At 37.2% G+C, this 25,004-nt stretch overlaps 1 protein-coding gene across 5 annotated transcripts in view; it reads left to right on the forward strand.

The window, feature by feature from the left end:
• Positions 1–9,146, forward strand: part of LOC129745268 (protein madd-4) — a 797,076-nt gene extending 787,930 nt beyond the window's left edge. For all 5 annotated transcript variants that reach the window (XM_055738232.1, XM_055738235.1, XM_055738233.1 and 2 more), the window contains one exon: positions 7,949–9,146. In XM_055738232.1, coding sequence (XP_055594207.1) covers positions 7,949–8,067 — 119 coding nt within the window. In that variant the 3' untranslated portion in view covers positions 8,068–9,146. The remainder of the gene's footprint in view (positions 1–7,948) is intronic.
• The last annotated feature ends 15,858 nt before the right edge of the window (positions 9,147–25,004 follow it).

Raw genomic sequence — 25,004 nt, forward strand, 5'->3', positions numbered from 1 at the left:
GTCACCATCAGCAGCGCATCAACAGACAGCTCCATCAAAGTTTTTTTTTTGCCGCATCATAATCTTTGACCTTTCGTTTTTTGCCGATCAGCTTGCTGAAAAGTGCTGAAAAGTAAACAAATTATGTATTTTGGTTTACTAATATATTCAACGTTCACACCAAAAACATCAAATCGAACTTACCATTCCGGAGATAACAATAACATTTAACATTGAAGGAAAACTATAATAACTATGAACTGACGATTGCTTCGTACTGTTTTAGATGATGAAAAAAAAACTGATGCAATGAATGAATGTGTTCATCATTTTTTCACAATGCCGTTTCTTCTATTTTTCATAAGAACATCGTATAAAAATTGAAAGAATTTCATAAGACTCTTATGAAAATTAGTTTGGACGCAAAAAAGTGGTTCATAAGATGTATCTTATGATATTTATAATAAGACTAGCTGATCCCGTACGAACTTCGTTTCGCTTTAAATCATTGGTACGTCAAAATGAGTTTAGAAAATGAATTCGAAACATTCTTTCGACAATTTTGGGGAAAAAATTCAACAGTGTTTAAATTTGCTACTATTACTATTACTTGAAATTCAAATTAAATGGTTGATTGGCTTTTTATTAAAATTTATGTGAGAGTGTTTTCTTCTCGATCGGTTGCAAAATCTAGACATTATGGCAGAAACATGTACTATTTCTTTATGTGCACGACTCTTTTGCTTGACCTTCACACTTAAATTGGTATCAATTAACTGCCTCTAACAAAATTATTGCACAAAACACTGAACTTTCAATGAAACCCTCTTTTTCTGTCCCATGGCCCGAAATTCGATAATTGAAACCAACTTTACGTTCCTCAAAACTCCCTTGTGCCATTTTTTCTTTTCAAATTATGTGTAAAATAACGTCAGGAACTTGAAAACAGTGATAGTGAATATAGACGCCCCTTTCGCCGACCCTTGACCCGGAACATGCTACCTGGAGTCAATTGCTCATAGTTTATAACCCTCATCTGAACATTTTCATCTCAATCCGATGCATGATCACGACAATATCGCGAAAACAGTGAGCAACTGGCATGGACGGCCTTTTTTTTACCACGATTCAAAACTTGACACCTGAAATCAATTATCTTTTCTGTTAAACTCCCATGTGTCAATTTTCATTACAATTCTATGCTCAATCAAGAGAATATCGTAAAAACAGTGAACAGATAATAACACCTTTTGCCGACCCCTGAGTCAAGATTTGAAACCTGAAAGCAGAAGAGCGTCCCTCAAAACTCCTATGCGGAAATTTTCATCTCAATCCAATGTAGAATAACGTCAAAATCGCAAAAACATTAATCAGTGAATATGGACGACCCCTTTGGCCGACCCCTGACCCTAAATTTGATAACTGCAATCGATTTCTCGTCTTTCAAAATACTCAAGTGCCAATTTTCAACACGATCCGACAAAAAATAACGTCAATATCGTGAAAACCATATTTGTGTTGTATGGACGACCCCCTTCAGAAGGGGTCATCCAAAAATCTGAAAACATTTTTCATCCTTCCTGGACCTAATGAGTATCCATGCCAAATTTCAGACCTCTAGCTTTTAAGACGGCTGAGTCTATAGAGGACAAACAAACAAACAAACAAACAAACAAACAAACATACAGATAATTGCTTTTTATATATATAGACTAGCTGTCCCCATACGAACTCCGTTTCGCTTTCAACTTGGAATATGTTATGAACAGTTTGTATGAAAGTCAATAGCCAAATATTTTCCAGATGCATTTCCGAATTAATTGTTAAGTTATAATTGCAAAAATATTGAACGAACACCTCTTCTGTCGTCTGCTACTTCATTAGAAATCAGGAATTGATTGTCCGTGCCAAAAAAAAACCCCGTCTAAAAATTTCGAGTCGATCGTCGCATAACAACGCAATTATTGCCAAAAAGTTAAACTTCTTTTGGTGGCTTCTTATACAATCTTTGATATCTGAAGTCGATTGTCCGTCTCTGAAAACTACCGTGTGCAAATTTTCATCCCAATCCGATGTATAATAATGACGATATTTCAAATATTGTAAGGTTAATATGGACGACCCCATTGCCGGCCCCTTACGCTGAATTCAATACCTGAAATCGATTCATCGTCCCTCAAAACTATCGTGTACCAATTTCTTTTAAATAGGTGTATAATAACGACAATATCGCAAAATCAGTGAATAGTAAATATGAACGACCTCTTAGACCGACCCCTGACTTTAATTTGGATAAGTGAATTCAATTGTTTGTCCCAAATAACCCCTATCGGCCAATTTACAACCCAATCCGATGTATAAAAACGGCAAGATGACTAAGACATTGAAAACTTAATATTGACAAACATCATTTCTTAGGAAGCTTGAATAGATTTGGCCTAATAGTTTTATCTTCAAAACATTTAACTGCTTTTTTATCTTTTCTATCCCTTATTTAATGAAAATATCTGTTGAAGATTATCCCACTTTTCAATATGGATGATTTTGTTAAGCATGTTGAAAACTCACTTTGCATGGAGATGAACCAGCTGAAAGCTGAAAATCTCTAGAATAAAGACATTTAAAAAAAAACTTTGCATGTTTTCAACTGCATAAACTCTGAATCTGATTTTTTTTTTCTTATGAGGAATTCCAAAAATATGAAAATGGTTGACCCCCAAAGCCCCCCAGCGGCGGCAAAGAGTACTTTGAAAGCCACTACTATTCTAGTCAATATATTCTTAACAGGATAGTTGTATTTTTCAATCAAAATGTAGTCTTAAAATTGTATCCAAATATCTCGTACCGGTAGCATGTGCTTTGAACAGTAGAAGGTACAAAAAACACCCGCCAAAATTTTCACTTTCAAATTTTTAATGCTCAGCAAGCTTTGATTTGCTATCCAGTACATGTGAGCTCTGGATGGTCGTTTCTAATAGCCTGCCCATAGTGATGGTGAAAATAATCCCGCCAACAAAACGAACGGAAACGAACGTCGGTCCACAAAATGGGTGCCATGACTTTTGGTTCGGGGGAATAAAACCGTTGTTGTATGGACGACCGCCTTCAAAAGGGGTCATCCGAAAATCTAAAAACATTTTTCATCATTCCTGGCCCTAATGAGCACCCATGCCAAATTTCAGCTCTCTAGCTCTTAAGGCAGCTGAGCCTATTGAAGACAAACATACAAACGAACAAACAAACGGAATTTACTTTTTATATATATAGATAGATTTCCTCTGAGTGTACCGAAAAACAAATTTGATACACAATTAAAACAAGTATTCTATTCGCTCTTTTGTTTAAATACCAGGTCTGTTGGAAAAATATTTATTTCTAAACAAAGCAGGAATGAAGTTCCTATCATTTTACAACATTCTTTGTGAAAAATTTTGCTTTTGAGAAAGAAAAACCAAGAACAAATGGATTACGATGTTTTCCATACAAACATCCGTCCAAAAAAGAATGAAATCGTCTGCTTGGCGATAATGAACCTCATTTTGTACCCGACACCATTTTTGATCACGTTCATCGATTTTGACGAAACTTAGCCTGGTATTAGATCAAACATTTTTGCATCTTTGTACCAAATTTCAAGATTTTTCAATGAAAATCATCAAAGATACAGGAAATTTAGTGACGGAACTCCAAATTTCCCTTTTTACGGGAATAGCTGTAACTTCGTTTTCTGTCATTGTAAAGACTTCAAATTTTGTAGAACGTTAGTTGGATAGTTGAACTAGGTTGTGTGAAATTTTCATACAAAAATATCAACCGTGAGAGAAATGGCAGCTTGTCAAAGTTGGAAGTGGGTGCGCGGCTTCACGCGATTTCATTCTTTTTTGAACGCAACTGTATATGCTGTTTCAGTGACCGTGAAGCTATTTCCCTTCGACCCTTCGGATATGCCTCCCTCGACTTGGATATTCTCCTGGTCGTGGATACTGGATGCTCCGGCCTCACCTTTTCTCTGCGGAGGTGATAGAGGAGTTTCAATCACAGTGGACATACTAGACTCGTCAACGTCGTTTTTTTTTTATCATGAATAGCCTGGTGGCTATCGTATGCAAGAAAAAATCTCGACGTTACTGCGTTAGAAATCGAAATCAACCGCATCAAGGCTGAAATGCTCTTGCATCAGCAAAAATTCTCAGATATTTTCATGCGAAAGTCTATTTTGCTCTTCCAACTGGGTAAAAGAAACCGCAAACAAACATCAATAACACAGCCTGATAACAATAACTTGGGCCTGGCGAAATAGTGGATCGTCCAGAGGAAATCCAGGTGCATCTTTATGAACACTATCATGGCATGTATGCGGCCAGCGCAAGCGAACAAGCGGAAGATTCTTTTATCTGGGAGAGAGTCATTCCCAAAAGCTCGTTTGGATCTAGTTTTTCGAGCACATGGAGTATTGACGGGCAGTCAAAAGTGCTCCAATCTTTGAAGCAATACTCTCTCTCTCTGAAAGACCGCGAGGCCCAGCTCTTCGTTCGAAAACGGAGAGGCAAACTTATTTCGTTCAATCTGGAGAATGCAAACGATCGGGTGACACGGCCGCACCTACTCGAAACCATGTGCTCACTAACCACTAACATTAGACGGGGAAGTGCTAAACTTCGAATCACAGGTGAAATATTTAGGCATCATACTAGATTCAAAGCTATCATGGAATCCGCAGATAGAGCATGTAATAGCCAAGGCTACAATAGCTCTATGGGTTTGCCTCAAAGGAGTAGGGAAAAAATGGGGACTAAGGCCGAAAATTATCCATTGGATATTTACTGCTATAATAAGACCCAAAATCTCGTATGCTTCTTTAGTGTGGTGGACCAAAACTGTGCAAGCTACGGCCCGGAAGAAACTAGCGAAGCTTCAAAGAATAGCAACCCTAGCTATAACTGGCGCTATGCGAAGCACATCAAACGAGGCTCTGAATGCACTACTAAATATACTGCCACTACATCAATTTATTGAGTTAGAGGCAGAACGTAGTGCCTTGAGACTCTCCAAAAACAAAACTCTCTATGAGGGGGATCTTACAGGACACCTTAAAATCCTAAAGATATTTAAAATAAACTCACTTATTGTGAAGAACGATGACTGGATGGAACCCGTTTTCAACCTAGACATACCATACAATGTAACTATCAATAATAGGGACGTGTGGGAGTCAGGTGGACCTGCGGTTCCTTCCGGATCAATAAAATTCTTTACTGATGGGTCTAAAATGGATAATAGAACTGGGGCAGGGGTGTTCGGACCTAGACTCAGGATCTCAATTCCTATGGGAAACTGGCCAACAGTATTCCAAGCAGAAGTTCAAGCAATTTTAGAGTGCACTTTAGCCTGTTTGAAAAGAGGATACAGGTACACAAGTATCTATATATTCTCTGATAGTCAGGCCGCTCTTCGAGCACTAAGTACCTTCACATGTTACTCCAAGCTAGTATGGGAGTGTATTGTTGCACTAAGAAACCTGGCCATACGGAACAGAGTATTTTTATTCTGGGTTCCAGGCCACTGCGGTATCCTAGGGAACGAAGAAGCAGACCAGCTAGCTAGGGAAGGATCTCAGGGCCTGTTAAGTGGACCTGAACCTTTCTGCGGAGTATCTAGGAGTGCCTTGAATATGGAACTCAAGAACTGGGAAAGCACCACTATTGTCTCCAACTGGAGAACAGCAGAGGGAGCAACTCAGGCGAAAAGATTCATTGAACCAAGCGCACGACTCTCCAAAAACATGTTGAACTTAAGTAAGCACGAGTTAAGTACTTACACTGGTCTATTGACAGGACACTGTCCAACAAAACAGCATCTCAAAAGGATAAACATTATTCAAAACGACGACTGTCGGTTCTGCGGGTTCGAAAAAGAAACTGCAGAGCATCTCTTATGCAACTGCTGCGCCCTCCTTAAGAGGAGAGAGCGTGTTCTTGGGGCAAAGTTAATAAGCGCACAAGACAAATGGTTGCATATCAGCCCTAAGAAGGTTATATCATACATCTTTGATATCATACCCGATTGGGATAAAATGCTCAGTCAGCAATCAACTGTCACTTCAACCTATAGTGCAGGTGAGCCTGATAGCATACAGTAACGCGGTGTAACTACCACAATAGATCAACTACTGGTCGCAGTGGGCTCTCCCCTACAAGGAAAAAAAAAATGTGCTCACTCGGGAACAACTCTGGTTTTGTTAATCTTCTTCAGCAAATTATGGATGCTTCAACTTCACAATTACTAGTGAACGGACATTTGTTACGGATCGATATTCAGCGGCTAGACCAGCCAAGGCCAGGTACTCTATAAGTACGGAACCTCAGAGCCTTCTGGCTACTAGGTAACCAAGGACTTTACGGATAAAATACACAAATCTGGAAATTTTATGTTTCTACGTTATTTTTATTGATGTTGATATGTGGCGTGTTGTTTGTGTGTATAAAACAATGTTCTGTGTCTTTTGTGGCGTGTAATTGATTCACTAACCGCAATGTGCTGCTGCTGTTACTGCGTCGCGACGTCGTAGTTCCGGAAATCCAATTTCGGAAGCAGGAGGGTCATCGATTTGAGGGCGTATCGACAGGGTGCCGAAACCGTCGGCGCCAGCGGGCGTTGCAGGCGTCTTCCTTCGTTGGCTATTAATAGGCCTGCCCACGAGAATGCCACGTATCCGGACAGGCCGAGAAGGGAAGTCTTCCTTAATAATTAGGGATCCGCAGAACCCGAGGAAGAAGATGCTGGTCCTTTACGTGTTTGGCGCGAGATTACAAGGGGTCTGGGGGCCGAGCCGTGACGAAGACAATCCGGTATCCGGGTGGATTCCGTGGACTTTCACAAACACTTTACAGTAACTTGACTTCACACACGGACGCCTGGTACAGAAAAGAGCAATTTTTACGGAAGCAAGCTTCCTTTTCGCCTTCCATTATCTCTTATTCTTTCCTCCTTTTCCTCCTCTGTGAAATGACAGCAGCCAGCAGTAAAATGTAGCCTACTGTGGTGCTATCTTGTTGTGAGACAAACTGGACAAAGAACATGAATGTTCTAGAGCTGAATAACTGCAAATTGAAAACAAAGATCAAACGATTTGTAACCAACCGGTTACACATTTGTCGCGAGCTTTCTCATTCAAAAGAAGTGTGAAACAGAGAGACCCTCTGTCGATGCACTTGTTTGTATTGTACCTTCACCCTCTCCTTAAACGATTAGAACAGCTATGCGGCAACGATCTTCGGTTGCTTATGCTGACGACATCACAATAGTGGTTAAGTGCAAAAACAAAATTGAGCAGATTTACCAGCTTTTCCTTCGTTAAGGTTATGTGTCTGGAGTCAAACTCGATCAAAACAAAACCAGGGAGGGAGCAACAATAAAAAAACGAATACAAACACACACAGGATTCCAATGAAACTTGATAGCAGAGGTGATTTGCTACTCCTACGGAAGAACCAAAAATATTTATTTTAATTCTCCACAGTGATAATCAATTCGCATTTGCGAACAACGGAATCGATAATTGCTGATGACAGCTCGTGATGATGTACACGGTACAAATGTTTACATCCTCACACTGTGGATCAATATAACTCAAACTGTGGTTAGAAGTTACACTGCAGTGTTGGCAGGTAGAAAGGAGTTGAAGTATCAGAATACTCACTGAGGAATGAGTACTTTCTCAGTTAGGGAATATGAGAAGTGGAAAGTGACAAATAGCTATCGCTAATGTGATATGTAGTTATTTAAAGATAACTCTATTCCACCACTTAATCCTGCGTCTTTAACTAAATGAAAGTTCAGATAAGCATCGAGGATCCGATAATGAGGCTTATGCCAATTGTTTTCATGTTGATTGAATGAGTGCTACATGAACAAATCTTTTCTGATCCTAGATTAGTTTCGATTACTAATGCCTTGATTCTCTTTCCAGTTTCAGATTGCAAAGACTCGTCAAGGTACTGCAAAAACGTCAAAACTATGGGCCTGTGTCGTTTACATCGTTACCAGCAGCAGTGTTGTCGGACTTGTCGGTTTAATATTTACAACTAAACAAGCAATGTAAGCAAAAAACAAACAAACAAACAAAACATAAAACATGGAACCAATGCACAGATGCATAGAACTATTAGAAAACCAGCTGCAAACTCAAGCAGTCGATCGACGACGCACTTTGGTGCGAATGGTTTTACAATAAAGTAAAGGATACAATGGCAACCCTGCGTGTTCCCGATCCTACCTGGTGTAGGTCGAGTGAAGAATTTAAACTCCCAAGGAAGCTATAAACGTGTAATATAAGCAGAGTTGTATTTAATAAAGCTTTCAAAAGCAACACCGGTAAAATGCCAACTGATGCTATTGACAACTGTGTCACTCAATGTGCTTGAAAAGTACACACTAGCTGTTAATTACTAAGTATGGTAAGATTAAATCACAAGCTGTAAATAATATAACTCATGCTGATACAAGGATAAATAAGCCGCTAACGAAAGAGAAGGAGTGCGCTAGGTTAAATCATAGGATATAAAATAATCGAAAATTTTCAATTTTGTTTTGACACGAACCGTTTGGACTTTTCATACTTTCAGAACTTATTCAATAAAATTGCCAAAACCAAATGAAATACTCAAATAAAACTATTCTCGAGATCTAAACCCAAAACAAAAAAAAACTACGAATTGTTCCTCCGAAACGACTCAAAAAACAAACTTTGAAAATGAATTATACTCAAAACATGCAACTAACGTTCTAGTTTGGAAATGAAATGAAAAATGATTGATAAAAAATATGATTAATAAAAAAAACAAGCAGGAGAAGCTCTTCAAAGAGAATGCCTTAGTTCAACCTACAAGTTCGTTTCCAAAGAAAGAAAGAATTAAACGAAAAAAAACATACACATTCTGTCATAGATTTTTACTATTCATACATCTTTCCCATTTTACACAGCTAGGAACTAACTCGAAAGGACCCTTATATTTTCACTAAAGGATGCATTTTTAAAAACAACACAACCCTGAACCTGTAAAAGAAAAACAACGGAAACAATTAAAATGAAACGAAGAACCTGCTATTGGTGCAGTATTTAATCCAAATCAATCAATTAAAAGGCAAAACTAAAATATAAAAAAAAACCTTTAAAAATTCAATTGAAAACCTGCAACTTCAAATTAGAAATCGAGCGATGAGCGACGTTGTTTGGGAAATGAGAAAAGCCGAGCGACGACTGAACAGTGATCAATGGGTAGTAACGAGTTTGCACGTAAATTTAAAGCTATTATTGAGTCTGACAGAGGTTATGTGGATGCGAGTGAATGCTGCTTACGTAGAAAAAATGGATTCATAAAGGTTTTTGATGATTTAGGTTTCAATTTTCAATTTTCAATTTTCAATTTTCAATTTTCAATTTTCAATTTTCAATTTTCAATTTTCAATTTTCAATTTTCAATTTTCAATTTTCAATTTTCAATTTTCAATTTTCAATTTTCAATTTTCAATTTTCAATTTTCAATTTTCAATTTTCAATTTTCAATTTTCAATTTTCAATTTTCAATTTTCAATTTTCAATTTTCAATTTTCAATTTTCAATTTTCAATTTTCAATTTTCAATTTTCAATTTTCAATTTTCAATTTTCAATTTTCAATTTTCAATTTTCAATTTTCAATTTTCAATTTTCAATTTTCAATTTTCAATTTTCAATTTTCAATTTTCAATTTTCAATTTTCAATTTTCAATTTTCAATTTTCAATTTTCAATTTTCAATTTTCAATTTTCAATTTTCAATTTTCAATTTTCAATTTTCAATTTTCAATTTTCAATTTTCAATTTTCTATTTCTGATTTTTGATTTTTTTTTTTTCATTTTCAATATTTGATATTTATTCGAATTCGATGTTCGGCTCTCGATATTTGCTTAAACGGATGGCTTGGTTTATGATTTCAATCTAAAATTTTTTGTGTATTTTTTAGTATTAATTTTCATGTTAACTTCAACAAATTTTAGGAACGCTGCAATTTCTTAACGGTACATTCGAATGCAAGGTATGAAAACGCTGCTCTTACAGTTGAATTTACTACTAAAACTCATTCATTACTGAGGATTAAAAATACGTCAAATATTATAAATATAGAACAAAAACCTAGCGATTAATGGCAGACAAAATTTTACCATAGAGTATTGGTAAATTTTGTATCAAGAGAAAAAGGAGCGAGTGATAGAGAATATACATTAATTAGTTAGATAACAAAAACAAAATCAATTGCAATGGTAAACGTATTATGCATATTATTATTCAAAACTGTAACCGTTTTCCTGAAAATCGGAAAATAAAAAAAAATTGAGTCCGAATCTAGTTTTGAGAGCAGTGAGAAAAGCACCTGTAAAAGAAAATTTAAAAAAAAACTATAAACAAAAACTATAAGTAAATAAGGTAGAGAATCACCATCTAGAGTAGACTCACAGAGACACTTTCACTCATTATCCGGACTGAAACGGAAAAGAAAATCCATTCATTAGCTAAATTATTTAGAAAGAATGAAGAAAAAATCAAATTTGTGTTATGCAAATGAATTGTTAATTGCGACTGATCTACGGAATCATAACTTTCAAAACGTGTTCGGAGAAAAGAAAACCAAACGATGAGTATTCTGAAATGCCTGGTAGGTGAATGCAAATAGCGAACCGATTTTCTCAGAGAAAATAAAAACCATCTCGATAGCTTTCTAATCCGCCCTTTGAGTTGTTGAAAATATGTTCTTGACAGAGTTAAAAATATTAAAATCTAAACACGAAGAAAAACTGTTAGAAAAATCCCAACTCTACTCAGAGTGCATGTGATATTCAGTCGTTTATGAAATGAAATAATTCCCGCGAAAATAAAGCAAAACAAGTGACCGTGAATGAACCTGAAACAGTGAAAAGCCATTCGAATCAATAGAGAACCAAACAAGTGAAATCAATTTCCCAGCAAATTTATATATTTTATCCCCAATGTTCCCACTTAAAACTGATAAATAAATGCAAACGAATACATGCCGTCTCCAATGGAAAATATTTTTTTCAGTGGATATGTACTGAGGATAAATAAATAACCACAGAAAAATGCTTTAATAAGACACACATTGAACCCATTTAACCCTAAAATGCTCATTACTTCACACAATAATATAAAAATAAATTCAGCCAATTCAGAATGGGATTCTGTTACGGTTGGCTTTCCATCTGCAGTGGCTGGCTTTTGATTTTATTATTTTCGAAAAAAAACGTTACCATTATTGAAATAAAAAATACAACATCCAACAATTTTCTCACATACCGCATGTCTCACACAGAAACACAAACTTGTAGCCAGATGTCAAAGAATAAAAATACAAAGTAAAACGAATCGGAAACGTAAATAAAAGTGAAAAGAAAATCTGAACAAAATGATGAAAAAAAACTAGAAACAAAACAAAGGTAACTATTTATGATTATATTATACATTTCACTGTACTATGGATTATCATTACGATTAAATATTAAACAAAAAACAAAAAAAACATAGCATATTGAATAGGAAGGTTATTAGTTAAACAAAGAAGAAAAAACAAGAAACGAAAGCAAGGCCACATAAACTAACGAAAAAAAGGGGTAACAGCAGAAATAAGCTACAAAAATTCGGAATGATACATAAAAAAGCAACATAAAAAAAAACAAAAACAAATGAAAAACAGCATTGAGAGGCAGGTGATAAGTGAATAAAAATATTTTTTATTTAAAATTACTTTGGCGAGTGTTTCATTGTCTGGCTTCGAAAATCTTTCTTGGTATTGATACTCAACTGAAAAAGTTGATTTTAGGTGCGATAAATTCTAAATTGCCAAAAGAAAACAGCAAAGAATGTTTCCGTTTACGAAACACGTGAACATTGTCTGTAAAAAAAACTTATTAAATTGGCTACGTTCTTACAAAATAAATTTATTTCTAACGGTCGCCATTGATTTAAGAGAGCTTCAATTTCTAAGTTTTCTTTACGATAACTCATCAAATCACTTAGTGGTTCTTTTTCCTATCATTTTAAAGCAAGCACCGAATATTCTTCTACTATAGTTCGGACTTGCCCAATATAATGTAAAGTCCAAATCAAAATAATTTATCCTCGGTTTTTAGTGATCTATCCTTGGTTGTAACCCATGCCACTTATTCTCAACTCACAAGACAATATGAAACGCTGCATTGTAAAGATGATTTTCAATCCAAGCAAAAATAATCAAATGATTTTTTTTAAACAGGCTCACTGTGCTATATGCAAGCTTTTAAAAAGCGCCAAACGACATCTATTCTATTTGAAGTGAACCTTAAAAGCTTTGCTATAATAAGTGATACACATTACTGCGCATGACAGGAATCATCCATGATGTGCTGGGCGAGCTTCCATAAAATGTCGGTATGGCGCGCGTTTAAAGTAAAACGAATTTTTTTGCCATGTTATTCGCTTTCCGTAGGTTTTGTCATCATACACAAATCGTTGGGATACTATCTTTTTATTATATTAGTTTTTTCTATATGAGTAGATTTGAGCGTACTGTAACAATAAACTGTTTCAAATTGTCAAGTTCTAAATATAATGAAAATAAACTATTCACCATATTCATTACACCACAGAGGTACATGGATTTACAAGTTTTTTGCGAGTCAATGCATCATTCAAGTTTTTATACTCCAAAGACCGGCGATGCTGATCACCTGTTTTTTTTTAATATATTCATCAATCAGGCTACGGCTTTTGAACTAAATGATCGATTAGGCGTCGTAGGTGTTAATTAACATCAACTTAGGGGCGATTTACATGATCGACTCGATAGACTCAATATACTCCGTTTCGTGAATGTGATCAAAATATAGTGCTGCGGCCATACTTGATGGTAGCACTTTTGAAACAGCTTTAAAAAAAATGCTGAAGGCGTTCAGCTCGGTCTGGTCGAATCCCGACCAATTATACAAATTATAACATTCCGTTCTAAAGATTATTTCTATAGAATTTCCAAAATCCAATCCATCGTTTTCGGTAAAAGCGGACTTTTAACTACTTATTCTATTGCTGACGTGACAACTTTGAGAAAAAAAAACCAACTGCATATTGTGGAAAATTTTATCCCTCAATTTTTGGGTAAATGCACCACCAACATTTGCTGCAAAATAAAATCATGTCTAAAGGACAGTTTGAGTTTGAACGGGTTTTAGATTGTGGAGTTGTAGTCAAAAAAAATCTAAGCTGAATTTTTTTTATTACAGCCTATTGTTGCACTGAACTTAAATTCCCCAAGCTGCTTTTTATTGCTGAAGAATCAAATAACAACATTTCCGAAGACTATGAACCTCTAAAATTGCCGTGGAAAATAATCGATTTGTGTTATATTTTATATGCGAAACAACGCGCCAATCGTAGTTGGATGAAAATAGCATAAATTTTTCAAAAAGGCCAATTTTCATTGAAAATGAACAAAAAGTCTAAAACCATATTTTAAGCGTTAATTCAGCCAAAAAAATCTACTTTTCCATTGTTTTTTTTTTATTTTGATTAGTCCATTTTGGTTTTTTTTCAGTCAGAGTGTCTGTAAGTATTGGTGTGTTTTCGGTCTTCGGCTGCTTTCGGATGTGTTCGGCTGCTAGGCGCGTATTGAATACACGGCGGCGCGTATTTGCAACAGTTTTGTTCTGTGGCTTTGAATATGGTTTTTAAAAATCAAGTTTTTTAAGCAACTATAGCAATTTGAGTAATAAAAAATCATAGGCATTTGTAGAAAACACTTTTCTTCAACGATTACACCCATTTTTAACACAATTTGTACGTGGAATACATAGAAAATCAGCGATTCGCTTAGATGGCGCATAATAGGGCATGTTCCCCTATGTAAAGTCAACCCAAGCAACCCGAATTCCCTTAAAAAGGTTCCATAGAAGCTTAATCAGCTCTCGTTTGAGTCTGAAGTGAATGCTAATCAGCCCAAAATTTAAGTTCTTAAAGCTACTTTCAAGTTCATTTAGGTGGCTGTAGAGAACGCTATTCAGCTTCTGAGAGAATGTCAAGAAACTTCTACGCGCCGAAAAAAAACCGATTGAGTACACAATATGAATAATAACAATAATTCGCATCATAAAATTTTTTTTCGAATATCTTAACATTTATAAGAAAAATTCGAAAAAATCTTGAATTCCATTTGTAAATATCAGTACAGATATAAACAAAACAAATACCATGACATGAAATTGACAGACATTATTGACATGTCGCTTAGAATTCCCATAAAGGTTCTTTAAAACACTTTCAAGTATCTTAATGGTACGTTTTAGAATGTTACGCGAACGTTACTGACCTTCTTGAAAGTAGTTCCATTAAATGCGCTTAGAAGTTCCGTTATTGATAGTTTATCCTTTCGAAGGGCGATAGAAGTTCCTGAGTAACTTTTACGCGACAAGAGTCACCCGAAGTTCCCGTAAAACATTTTTTCAGCCAAATGTGAGCTTCGGAGTTCGGAGTTAAGTTAAAACCCGACTTTTGGTTGCTTGGGAAATGATCGCACAAACAAATTTTGAATAAAATTTATGTGCAACACTGCGCATAACCGTATTTGCTTATAGGGGCCATTTTGAATTCAATGCATTCAATGCCGTTTGAATTCAATCAATTCATGGAATTTTTTGAGAATGAATGGATCTATTTCATCACCAAATCAAACTATGTGTTGAATCTCTAAGCATTTTTAATGAATTGAGCCTTAATTTCAAGATAATACTTTGATTTATTTAGGTCAGAATTGAGCCAAAAAAACCAACTGTATTGGATTCCTTTTGGGTCCAATAGAAACTGTGCCAGTTTTGGTGACTCTAGGATTTGAAATGGGCTGTTGCAAAAAATTCATAGTTTGTATGGAAATAAGTATGAAAAAGTGACTTTTTCATACTGATACAGTTTGTTTTTTTTTTGGCTCGATTCTGGCCTATATAAACCTTTTCCTCCAAGATTGCTTCCTCCCAGTCCCTCTGTGTTTGATCATCAGCCTTCGGGAAAATGTAATAGCCTGCAGGTAGGTAATTTATCTTTATGAGATACTAGCTGACCCGGTGTGCGTTGCTACACCTTTCAAAATCAAATGATATTTTCAGATATTAATCAAATTTTTATTGTTTTGTTGGCATAATTTTAAATCAAATTATAACATCATTCATAAGCAATTGTTATAAATTTTTTTATCGTTCCCAAAAATCCTCTTATATCAAATATAGTTCCATTGGTTGATAAGTTTTTAAGCTTTACAACAAAATTTATATGGAGCCCCCTCCTTTCTTCCCCTCTCTACACTGTAAAGCATAAGGGGCTATAACAATCATAGAAATATATCTCGTAGCCAAATACCATTCCAAGCCATATTTGTTTCCATTTGTTGGCTTCGTTAGCATAAATTGATAACTTATGCTAACAAAATTGTATTGGGCTCACCTCCCTCCTCCTATTTACCTACTCACAGAAAGAAGGATGGTGTGTTAGATAATCATAGGATCATACCAAAATGATTTTCCATGTTAATTTTTGTCCTTTTCTCGGATTTGGTATAAAAAAAAGTTAAATGTAAGCTTTACTCTTACCTTCCTATATTTTCAATTCTATCATCCTACTGCAAGAAAGGAATTGTTTCACATAGAAAAATTTCTCGTATTGATATACTATCCCATACCAAATTTGGTTTTATTTGCGTAGTAAATTCTTGAGTTATGCATAAACTTGAAAGAAAGTACCCTCCCTTCTTCCGTTCTCCCCATTGAATGGAGGAGAGAGCTTAATTTTCATGAAGTATTTTTCGTACTCATATACTTTTTGATGCCAAATTTATCTTTCCGCTGAAAAAAAGTGGGGCTTCAATTTATAATAGAAACATTTTTCGTATCTAAATACCCTCACATGTCAAAAATGGTTCAATTGGCTCGATCAGCTCTCCAGTTATGCTGAAAATTGTGAAGGAGAACTCTCCTTCCCTTTCCATCCATTTCTTTGAAGGAGTGAGGGATACCAAATATTCATAGAAGCATTACTCGTACCCAAATATCATTCCATGCCAAATTTGGTTTCATTTGCTGTTGTAGTTCTTGAGTTATGCAGTAAAAATTGTATGAAACTCCTCCCTCCCCTTTTCTCCCCGCTGGAAGATGGAAGGGGTCTCAAACAATTATTAGAACATGTCACGTTTCCAAATACCCGCCCATGCCAAATTCGGTTCCATTTGCTTGATTCGTTTTTGAGTTATGTAAAAATTTAAAAAGAGGGCCCCTCCCCCCTTTATGTCTCCCTACTGGAAAGAGGGAGGGGTCTCAAATAATCATAGAAATATTTTTCCTATCCAAATACGCTCCCATGCCAAATTTGGTTCTATTTGCTTTATTAGTTTTTGAATTATGTAAAAAATATGAAAGAGACCCCTCCCCCTTTCAACTGCAAAGAGGGAATCATTGAAATATTACTCGTATCAAAATACCTTCCCATGCCAAATTTGGTTTCAATATCTTGATTAGTTTTCGAGTTATATGAAAAATTGTAAGGTACCCCCCCCTCTCCCCTTCCTATCATCTTATTGAGAGGAGGGAGAGGTACCTAATATTCATTAAAATATTCCCCGTTCCCGGTAAAATGCCTTAATAAACAAACATATGATTAAAAAAAAAAAAATTCCCCGTTCCCAAATACCACCTCATGCCAAATTTGATACCATTTGCTTGATTGATTCTCGAGTTATGCAAAAAATTGTCTTTTGTTCGGGAGGCCCCTCCCCCCCTTCCTGTTAGGGAGAGGGGTCCCAAACTATAATAGGAACCTTCCCCGGCCTCCAATACCCCCACCTGCCAAGTTTCACGTAAATCGGTTCAGTAGTTTCTGAGTCTATAGGGAACAGACAGAAAGACAGACAGACAGACAGACAGACAGACAGACAGACAGACAGAAATTCATTTTTATATATATATATAGATTGGTTGGAATACTTGGACAGCAGTGATTCTCAAGCCACCATATATTGTAAGCGATTCTACCAAAGCCAATGCATCGCCTTTTAGTGCCGAGCGTAATATTTTAATTTTTGGATGCTAGTAATTTCAGTGAAGGAATGTATGAGGGAGTTAAAAGAATCGTGAAACGTGAGTCGATCACCATCGAAAGTTAGGAGAGAGAGATTGTGGGAAGTTTTACCGAAGGAATATTGACCGCCATATTTATTGCGTGTTGCATCAGAATCATCCATACCTTCATAGTCCACTTGTACCTCTCCTAAGCTCTCCGTTTTTAGATCCCAAGTGTGAATCTGTAAGGGTAGCTCTTTCACGTCGCGTTCCGGTTCGAAGTTATGTAGAAAATCCTCAATTCGTTGAATCGATGCGATAATATTGCATCTTTTCAGTTCCGTTTCGGTTAGCCTCTTCTCCACAGTTATCGCCACGTCGACTCGTGATGAACTGTGCAACACTAAAATGGTATGTGAAAGCCAATAAGCAACTGGTGACTTGGTGAAAATTATTGGACAGACACTCACCTGCGCCTGACCAAAGACAGGCCTTGTATTTTTATAATAATCCGGAACCAGGAATGTGATAAATATCACGGAAAATTGTTGAGTGTTTGGAAATGGGGTTAGGTATTTTGAAAAACTCGCTAAAATCGTTGTCCGTCCACAGCTTTATGGGAAACCAATTCTTTTATACGCATGGATAACGTAGAAAGCAGGAAATCTATCCAAAGCAGGATAATCACTTGTTATTGGAGACACGTGGTAGAGCTAGATCGATCCTATATCGACCTTGTCCGATGTCAGTTTTTCTGGGAAATTAATTAAAGAATCATAGAAAGCACCGCAAAATGTCGGGAATTCGTTGGGGTGGTACTTACTTGTACTCGTAATTGAACCGGCCTTTAAAATATTTAATCCTTGGGTAATGTTCCGATGGTCCACGTGTGGTTATGGGTCCTGACTCAGGATTTCTAAGTTTTCGTTCCGCCGATTTTTGGGGCCAATCCTGGCCACGACACCAAATTATGATACGTCTAGTTGTGGGATCGCTTTTCCGGAAAACTTATTAAAATATTGTTATAAAAAAAACTTCTCCACAGGTTCCACGTCACTTTTCTCTGACACTCGTGACGCACACTTTGCCTCAAACTTTTCCCTCCTTTTTTGTTTTTTTTTTTTTTTTGTTGACCGCTTCCCGCTAAGAATTTTGTCCGATTTTTTGCCAAATTTGGCTATTTCGAGCAGTTATCGGGTCGATTTTGCCCCGTGATTTCCGGACTGGGATGTTATTATTTTTCGGTTCACGTTGAGGGTAACTTAATGAAAAGTTGGGTTTTTTCTAACAAAAATGTTGCCAATATTGCTCGAGTTATATCGAACTTCAGTCAACTCAAACATTAATAAAGCCAAATGTAAAAAACTCCGACCACTTGTTATAATGAAAAAAAAAACGAATTTTATTGAACAAAAACTGACTACTGTCATTTTATGTAATCCACAATGTTTGAGAAAACCTTTTATTATGTCCGTATGGTAGGATGGTTGGAACGGAAGAGAGTCTTACTTCTTTGCTCTCGGCTTCTTTTTGACTTTTACATTGACACTTCAAGTAATGTACATCTAAGGCAAAGCATAAATTTTCATAATTAGCTGAAGTGCGTTTAGAACTCGAATTCAAGGGTAGCAGACCTGATAGATGTACAGAATTTAAAGATAAGAGTTAACAAATCAGATATTTTATTCAAAATTTTGATAGATTCTTCGAAAAATAAAACGTTTAGTTGAATCAAAGACAAAGTGTAGAAGATGGGAATTGCAAACTTTTGTATTCTAAATTTTTCAAAAGTCTTATATTCGGCCGGATATTCCGTCGAATATTCGATTTTTTCAAAATCTATATTTTTGAAAAGCTTATAATGTGACTCAAATATGATTATCAGTCAATTTTTAGCTACAATCATTTGTTTCAAAGTTATTCAATGTCCAAGAATTTTTTGTTTGATAAAAACATGCTTCGGGAGAAGGCTGTAAATCAGTTATTAAGAGCTCAAAAAGAAATATCACTTAGTGCCTAAAAATCGAAGTAAGAAGCTGTTTGTTGCACATATGGAACCTTTTTGATTTTTTTTTTCTAAGATCTTCCAACAAGAAATGTTCAAAAGTTGTGTAAAACCCGAACTTCTTTACATTTTTGAGATACGAAACACCAAATTTATGACAACTTTTCGAAGGAAACTGTTTACAACATTTTGTTTAAATAAACATGCATTTTAGTGGTAATAATCAGTGAGCCTTTGAGTATGCAATCTGTAAACTATATTCACAGGTATAGTACAAAAATATTTTAAAAGAAAATTTATACTTGTCGTGTAAGACACGTAACCTCCAAGACATTAACAGTATTTGATAAATTAAAATATTTCGGTGCCAGCTCAGATAGCACGAAATATGTACTGTGAAACCCCGCTCATACGAGCTCCGGTTATCCGTGCCACCATTTTTATTAAAATTCATGTAAAAATGAGTTTTATCATCGCGATACATTGTTAAGCCGTCGATAATTAATATAAAAATAAAATCCATATAAGAACCGAGCTATACGCCTGGATGATATGCAATACCAGAGCTAAAGGGTTTGTCAATGTATTTCGTTTAATCCGAGGTGGTCCTTCTCCCCACTAAGTCGGTTAAGCGGGATTCTACTGTACATCCTTTTGCATACCATCCGGACGCAAATCTCGATAATGTGTGGATCTTGTGTCAACCTGATGGCTGGGATAACGCGTGAGCTCAGAAAACCAGAGCTCGGATAAGCGAGGTTATACTATTTAACGTTTCTCCTGACTTTTTGGATAAATTATTTCAATGTACTCTTTTTGTCGCGGGATATGGTAACCCTGAGCTACAGTGAACGACAGACGTTTTACTGAAACCAACAGTTTTTGATGATTTTTTAGCTTTTTCAACATTACTTTTTGGTATTTTACAATTCATCTAAAATCATTTGCACAATTTGACAATAACGTTATTGTATAAATTTGAAAAATAAATATTCAGCATTCGGCCAATACTTTGCTCACCTATTCGGTGAGCCGAATAATCGGTCTAACGGTTTTTAGGCGGTATTTGGCGCCGAATATTCGGTACATCTCTATTTTTATTCAAGTTTTTTAGTTTTAAAAAGTTTACTGATTGAGGAATAAGGAACATTAACAATTTGGACGAAATATAACCAATTTAGTCAATGTTTCCTAGGAATTCAAAGCTGAAACTTTCCCTTTAAAACGTGATCTCAAACGACTGTAACCCAAATTTGTCTTCCAATTATTCAATGTCCGTGAAACTGTCCCACCACAAGGCTGAAAAGCGCAAACCCAATAAACTGCCTAGCTACTCGTCATCCGTCTGAATGAAGAACCGCATCAAGATTCAGATTAGATGTTCAACGAGCAGCTAGCGCAAAGATAAATTTGTGGGCCAGAATCTTGGGGCCAATTCTGACGTTGGCTGCTCCGTAGGCGTTTTATAGCGGATATGATCTATTGAACGAGAAAGCATATAATGCGTTTGTTCATACATAAAATCCCATTGTCGATATATGAGAACATCCTGTCTCGTGATGACACCGAGAGCTCTGGATGCTGGCTGACTGGCTTGCTTCAGCAGAATGTGTCGAGTAATCACGACCTTTCTCGGCGACATCGGCAGATTCGTTCCTCCTTAACGCGGCCGGACAACCAGGCAACTTAGAAAAACCAAATGGCCAAATGATACCTACTAGAGCAGCAGTTAAAATTTGAATTCATAATCTTCCCGCAAGTTGACTGCTGATAAGTGGGGAATGATTTGTGTGTGTCGGAAAGTGTAGAAAATCTTCATAAATTTCGAATAAAGTAATTCACCAATCGCTTTCTAGCTCGATGTCCTCAATTTTAGATTTATCGAGGCAACATAAGAAACCAATTACAACATAATAAAAATAAAAGCGAGATTTGTTCAGATAATAGTACGGAAATGCAAAACTTGAAACAGAATTCAATAAGTTTCGAACAACGTTTCAAAATACTCAACAAAATAATTCCTGCCACCACCTCTTAATTGAATCAACTATGCAATTATTTATTGAGAATTTCATTTCGGTTTTGTTAGTCTTTTCGGTCATCGTTTTATTATCACCATTCATAATTCCTTAACCCACATCGATAGTCATAAATCTTGTGTAATATATTCAGAATCCTGGACTAACAGACACAATCATAATCGCAGTCACAAATTTTCGACCGTAGCGAGTATGTGTTAGTCAAAAATTACGTTCGTTTAAACCTCTAGATTTTCTCAATTGGAAAATTGCTCCATCATCGATGGAGCTGCAGTGTTACCTTCACTATAACCAAACGAACCAGAGACTATCATCATTATAAAAATATTCAGCATCACTACCATCATCATCATCATCATCATCATCATCGTTGTATACCTAATTATTGTCATCGCTACTGATTTGCGCGAACCGGGGGTGGGCTTGTTCAATATGTGTTTGTCCTTCTAAATATGCATCACACAGATGCAGTGCAATTGCTTGGCATGGTGACCTTGCTCGAAGGTTTGGTGCAATTCGGAATTTGTTTCCATAATGTTTAGACACTAACTATCATCAATTACGAAGAGCTACGTGTAATTTTTCTACCAAAACATTTTGATACTCGGAAGAATTAATTGAACGGTCGGAGCGCGATTTGGAGTTCCAAGTCTAAGTTTTTACGGTGATCTACGGGACATAAACGTATTTTTATATAATACGGCAATTGCCACATTTGTTGGGTTGAGAGGTTTTTTAATATTTAACAGCGTTGGTGCTGGTCAGTTTTGAGAACACTATCATAATTGGGTTGATTAGTGAACGCTCTCTCAGCAAATCTCGTTTCATCTCTTCGCAGCGTAAGCCCAATCCATCTCCATTTACTTTCCCAAACCTCGATTTCCAGCGCCTTTTCATTACACCGGCGATGTTCTTCATTTGAGACCCAGTTGCCAGGCCATCAAGCGCGGATGATGTTCGTCAGGCAGCGATTCACAAAAACTCGCAGTTTTCGCGACGGCATCGCATATGTGCACCAAGTGCACCCATACAACAATACGGATTTGACGTTTGAGTTGAAGATTCGGATTTTTGTTCATAGAGAGATCTGGCGTGAGCGCAAATCGGGCTTTTCTGAACCGGGTTTCGATGTCTTTCTTGATACCACCATCAGGCGTAATCTGGTTGCCAAGATACTGGAAGCACTCCGCTTTCTCAACCTGTTGCCCAGCTACCACGAAATTGGAACGATATTCTGTTGTTGATTGTTGTGTTGAAAAAGCAGTGGTGACAAAATATATCGTTGTCTCACTCCAGCAGTTACCGGGATTGGTTCGGACAAGACACCGTCGTGCAAGACTTTGCACGAAAATGCCTCGTACTGTGCTTCAATTAAATGGACTAGTTTCTCTGGGACCCCTCGTCGTCTTAGAGCAGCCCAGATGTTTTCGTGGTTCAGTCGGTCAAATGCTTTTTCGAAATCAACGAACACCAGCAGAAGAGAGTCCTGGAATTCGTTGATTTGTTCCAGTATTATCGTAGCGTTGTGATGTGGTCCACACATGATCGAAATGCAGCTTGTTGCCGTCGGAGTGTAGCGTCGATTTTTCCCTGTATCCTGTTCAGGATCACTTTGCAAAGTACTACAGAGTTGTACAGATCAAAGTTATGTCACGCCAGTTACCGCACTCGGTCAGGTCTCCTTTCTTTGGGACCTTTACGAGGATACCCTGCATCCAATCCCAAATTTGTTTATTTGTGTAAAAACATCAACGGATCACATGTTGATCCTAATGATAACTTAATAAAATAATGAGTTAAAAACTAGTTAAATCTACAAAGTTCTCGAAACCATTAAATTTTTTCTTCGGAAAGTTGTCCTTGAAGCGTCGAAGTCGAAGTACTCGGCGAAGCGGTTGAAAGTTCTCAAAATTCCAATAAGAGCGCTGTTGGCTCCGTAGTTATTCAGCCGGATGGGGACATAGAGCTTTAGATTTTGGTTCCTTAATCCTCGGGGTCGCACACTGAGAGGAATAGCCTCCAGCAGCATGGGAGCGTCAATCCTCGACGCAAGGAGATCCGCTACGACTAGAGCACGTGCAGCGTTACGACGAATTTGAAGCGTGTCTAAATCAATTAGGCGGCAACGGTTTTCGTAACTGGGTAAACGAAACGGATCTAACCAGTTCAAGTGTCGCAGGACATACCGTATGAAACGCCGCTGGATAGCCTCTATTCGTTCAGCTCCGTTCTGGTAAAATGGGCACCAAACTGCAGATGCATATTCAAGCGTAGAGCGAACTATTCTGCAATACAAACTTTTTAGGCAGTACACATCTTTAAACTCCTTTGTTACGCGAAATAAGAAGCCAAGACTTCTAGACGCTTTATCGACGATGTAATTCGTATGAGTCTTAAACTCCAGCCGGTGGTCTAGGATAACGCCCAGATCGTTGATGTGGTCCACCCGGGCGATGATTTCGTTCCCAAGAGTGTACTCTGCGTGAAGAGGGTTCCGCTTGCGAGAAAAAGAAATGACCGCACATTTGCTGTGGTTCAGAGGCAAGCAGTTGGTGTCACACCAGTGAGCGAAGGTGTTGAACTGCCTTTGCAAGAGATCGATATCGTCTTGGCCATCGATGGTGTGGAAAAGTTTGAGATCGTCGGCATACGCAAGTTTTGGGCCGTCCAATAGAGTGAGAACATCGTTAAAATAGATGACAAAAATTATCGGTCCCAAGTGGCTTCCCTGGGGCACACCTGAACAAGCGGAGAATTGTCTTGAAAAGTTATTTTCAGTTTGCACAGATAACCTTCGTCCCGTTAAATAGCTTCGAAACCAGTCCAGTAGGGAACCACAGAATCCTAAGCGTTCGAGTTTAGCAATAGCAATATCGTGATTTACTTTATCGAAAGCAGCAGACAGATCAGTATAGATGGCGTCAGTTTGTGACTTCATGGTGAAGCTATCTTGCACGAACGATGTAAAAGTCGATGTAAATTTGTTGTCGTGGATCGTTTCGGCAGGAATCCGTGCTGATCATTGGAAATGTATTGTTTTGAGGACGAGAAAATCGGATCCAGAACAACCAATTCGAACAGTTTGGCTATCGAACAAAAGCTGATATTCCGCGGTAGTTGTTCACATCTTTCTTATTTCCCTTTTTGTAAACAGGGAACATGTAAGCTTCTTTCCAGAGCGAGGGAAAGGTTGCGAAGTCCAGCGAAGCTCGAAAAATATGTCTGATGGGAGTCAGCAAGTGTTGCATGAAATGTTTCAAGAAGATAGCTGGTATCCCCGTAGATGATGAATTTTTAAGCTTTGCTGTCGCCCTTAAAATGGCTGCGTCATCGAAGGCAATTCCGTTTCAGGAAGAGTCTAGAGGTGTGATATTTCCTACAGTCATATCCAGTTGCTCTGAGGAAATGGACCCAGTTGTGAAAACGCTAGAAAATTTCTCAGCAAAGAGGTTGCATATTTCAAGATCGGTGTTCGCTGTGTGGCCGTTCAAAAACATTTGAGACGGAAGCCCAGATTCTTTCCGCTGATTTTTAACGTACTTCCAGAAAGATCTCGGGTTGGTCTTAAAATTACGATGTAGTCGGTGGAGATAGTTCTGGTAGCAGCGCCTACTACTTTTTTTGTACGCCGTGTTCAGCTTGCGGTATTCTTCCTTTGTGCAGAGGGATTTGTGCTTGCTGAAGTTTCGAAGAGCACGGTTTTTTGCCATCTTCAGTTGTCGCAGTTGATTAGTGACCCAGGGAGCTCGAGGGTTGGAGGGTAAGCTACGTTTCGGAACATGGCGGTCAATTATATAATTCAGTATATTTGAAAAAGTCGCAGCGGCTGCATCGGGATTAGACATATCGAGCTCGTTCTCCC

This window comes from Uranotaenia lowii, chromosome 2 (assembly GCF_029784155.1).
Source record: "Uranotaenia lowii strain MFRU-FL chromosome 2, ASM2978415v1, whole genome shotgun sequence".
Taxonomy (NCBI): Eukaryota; Metazoa; Arthropoda; class Insecta; order Diptera; family Culicidae; genus Uranotaenia; species Uranotaenia lowii.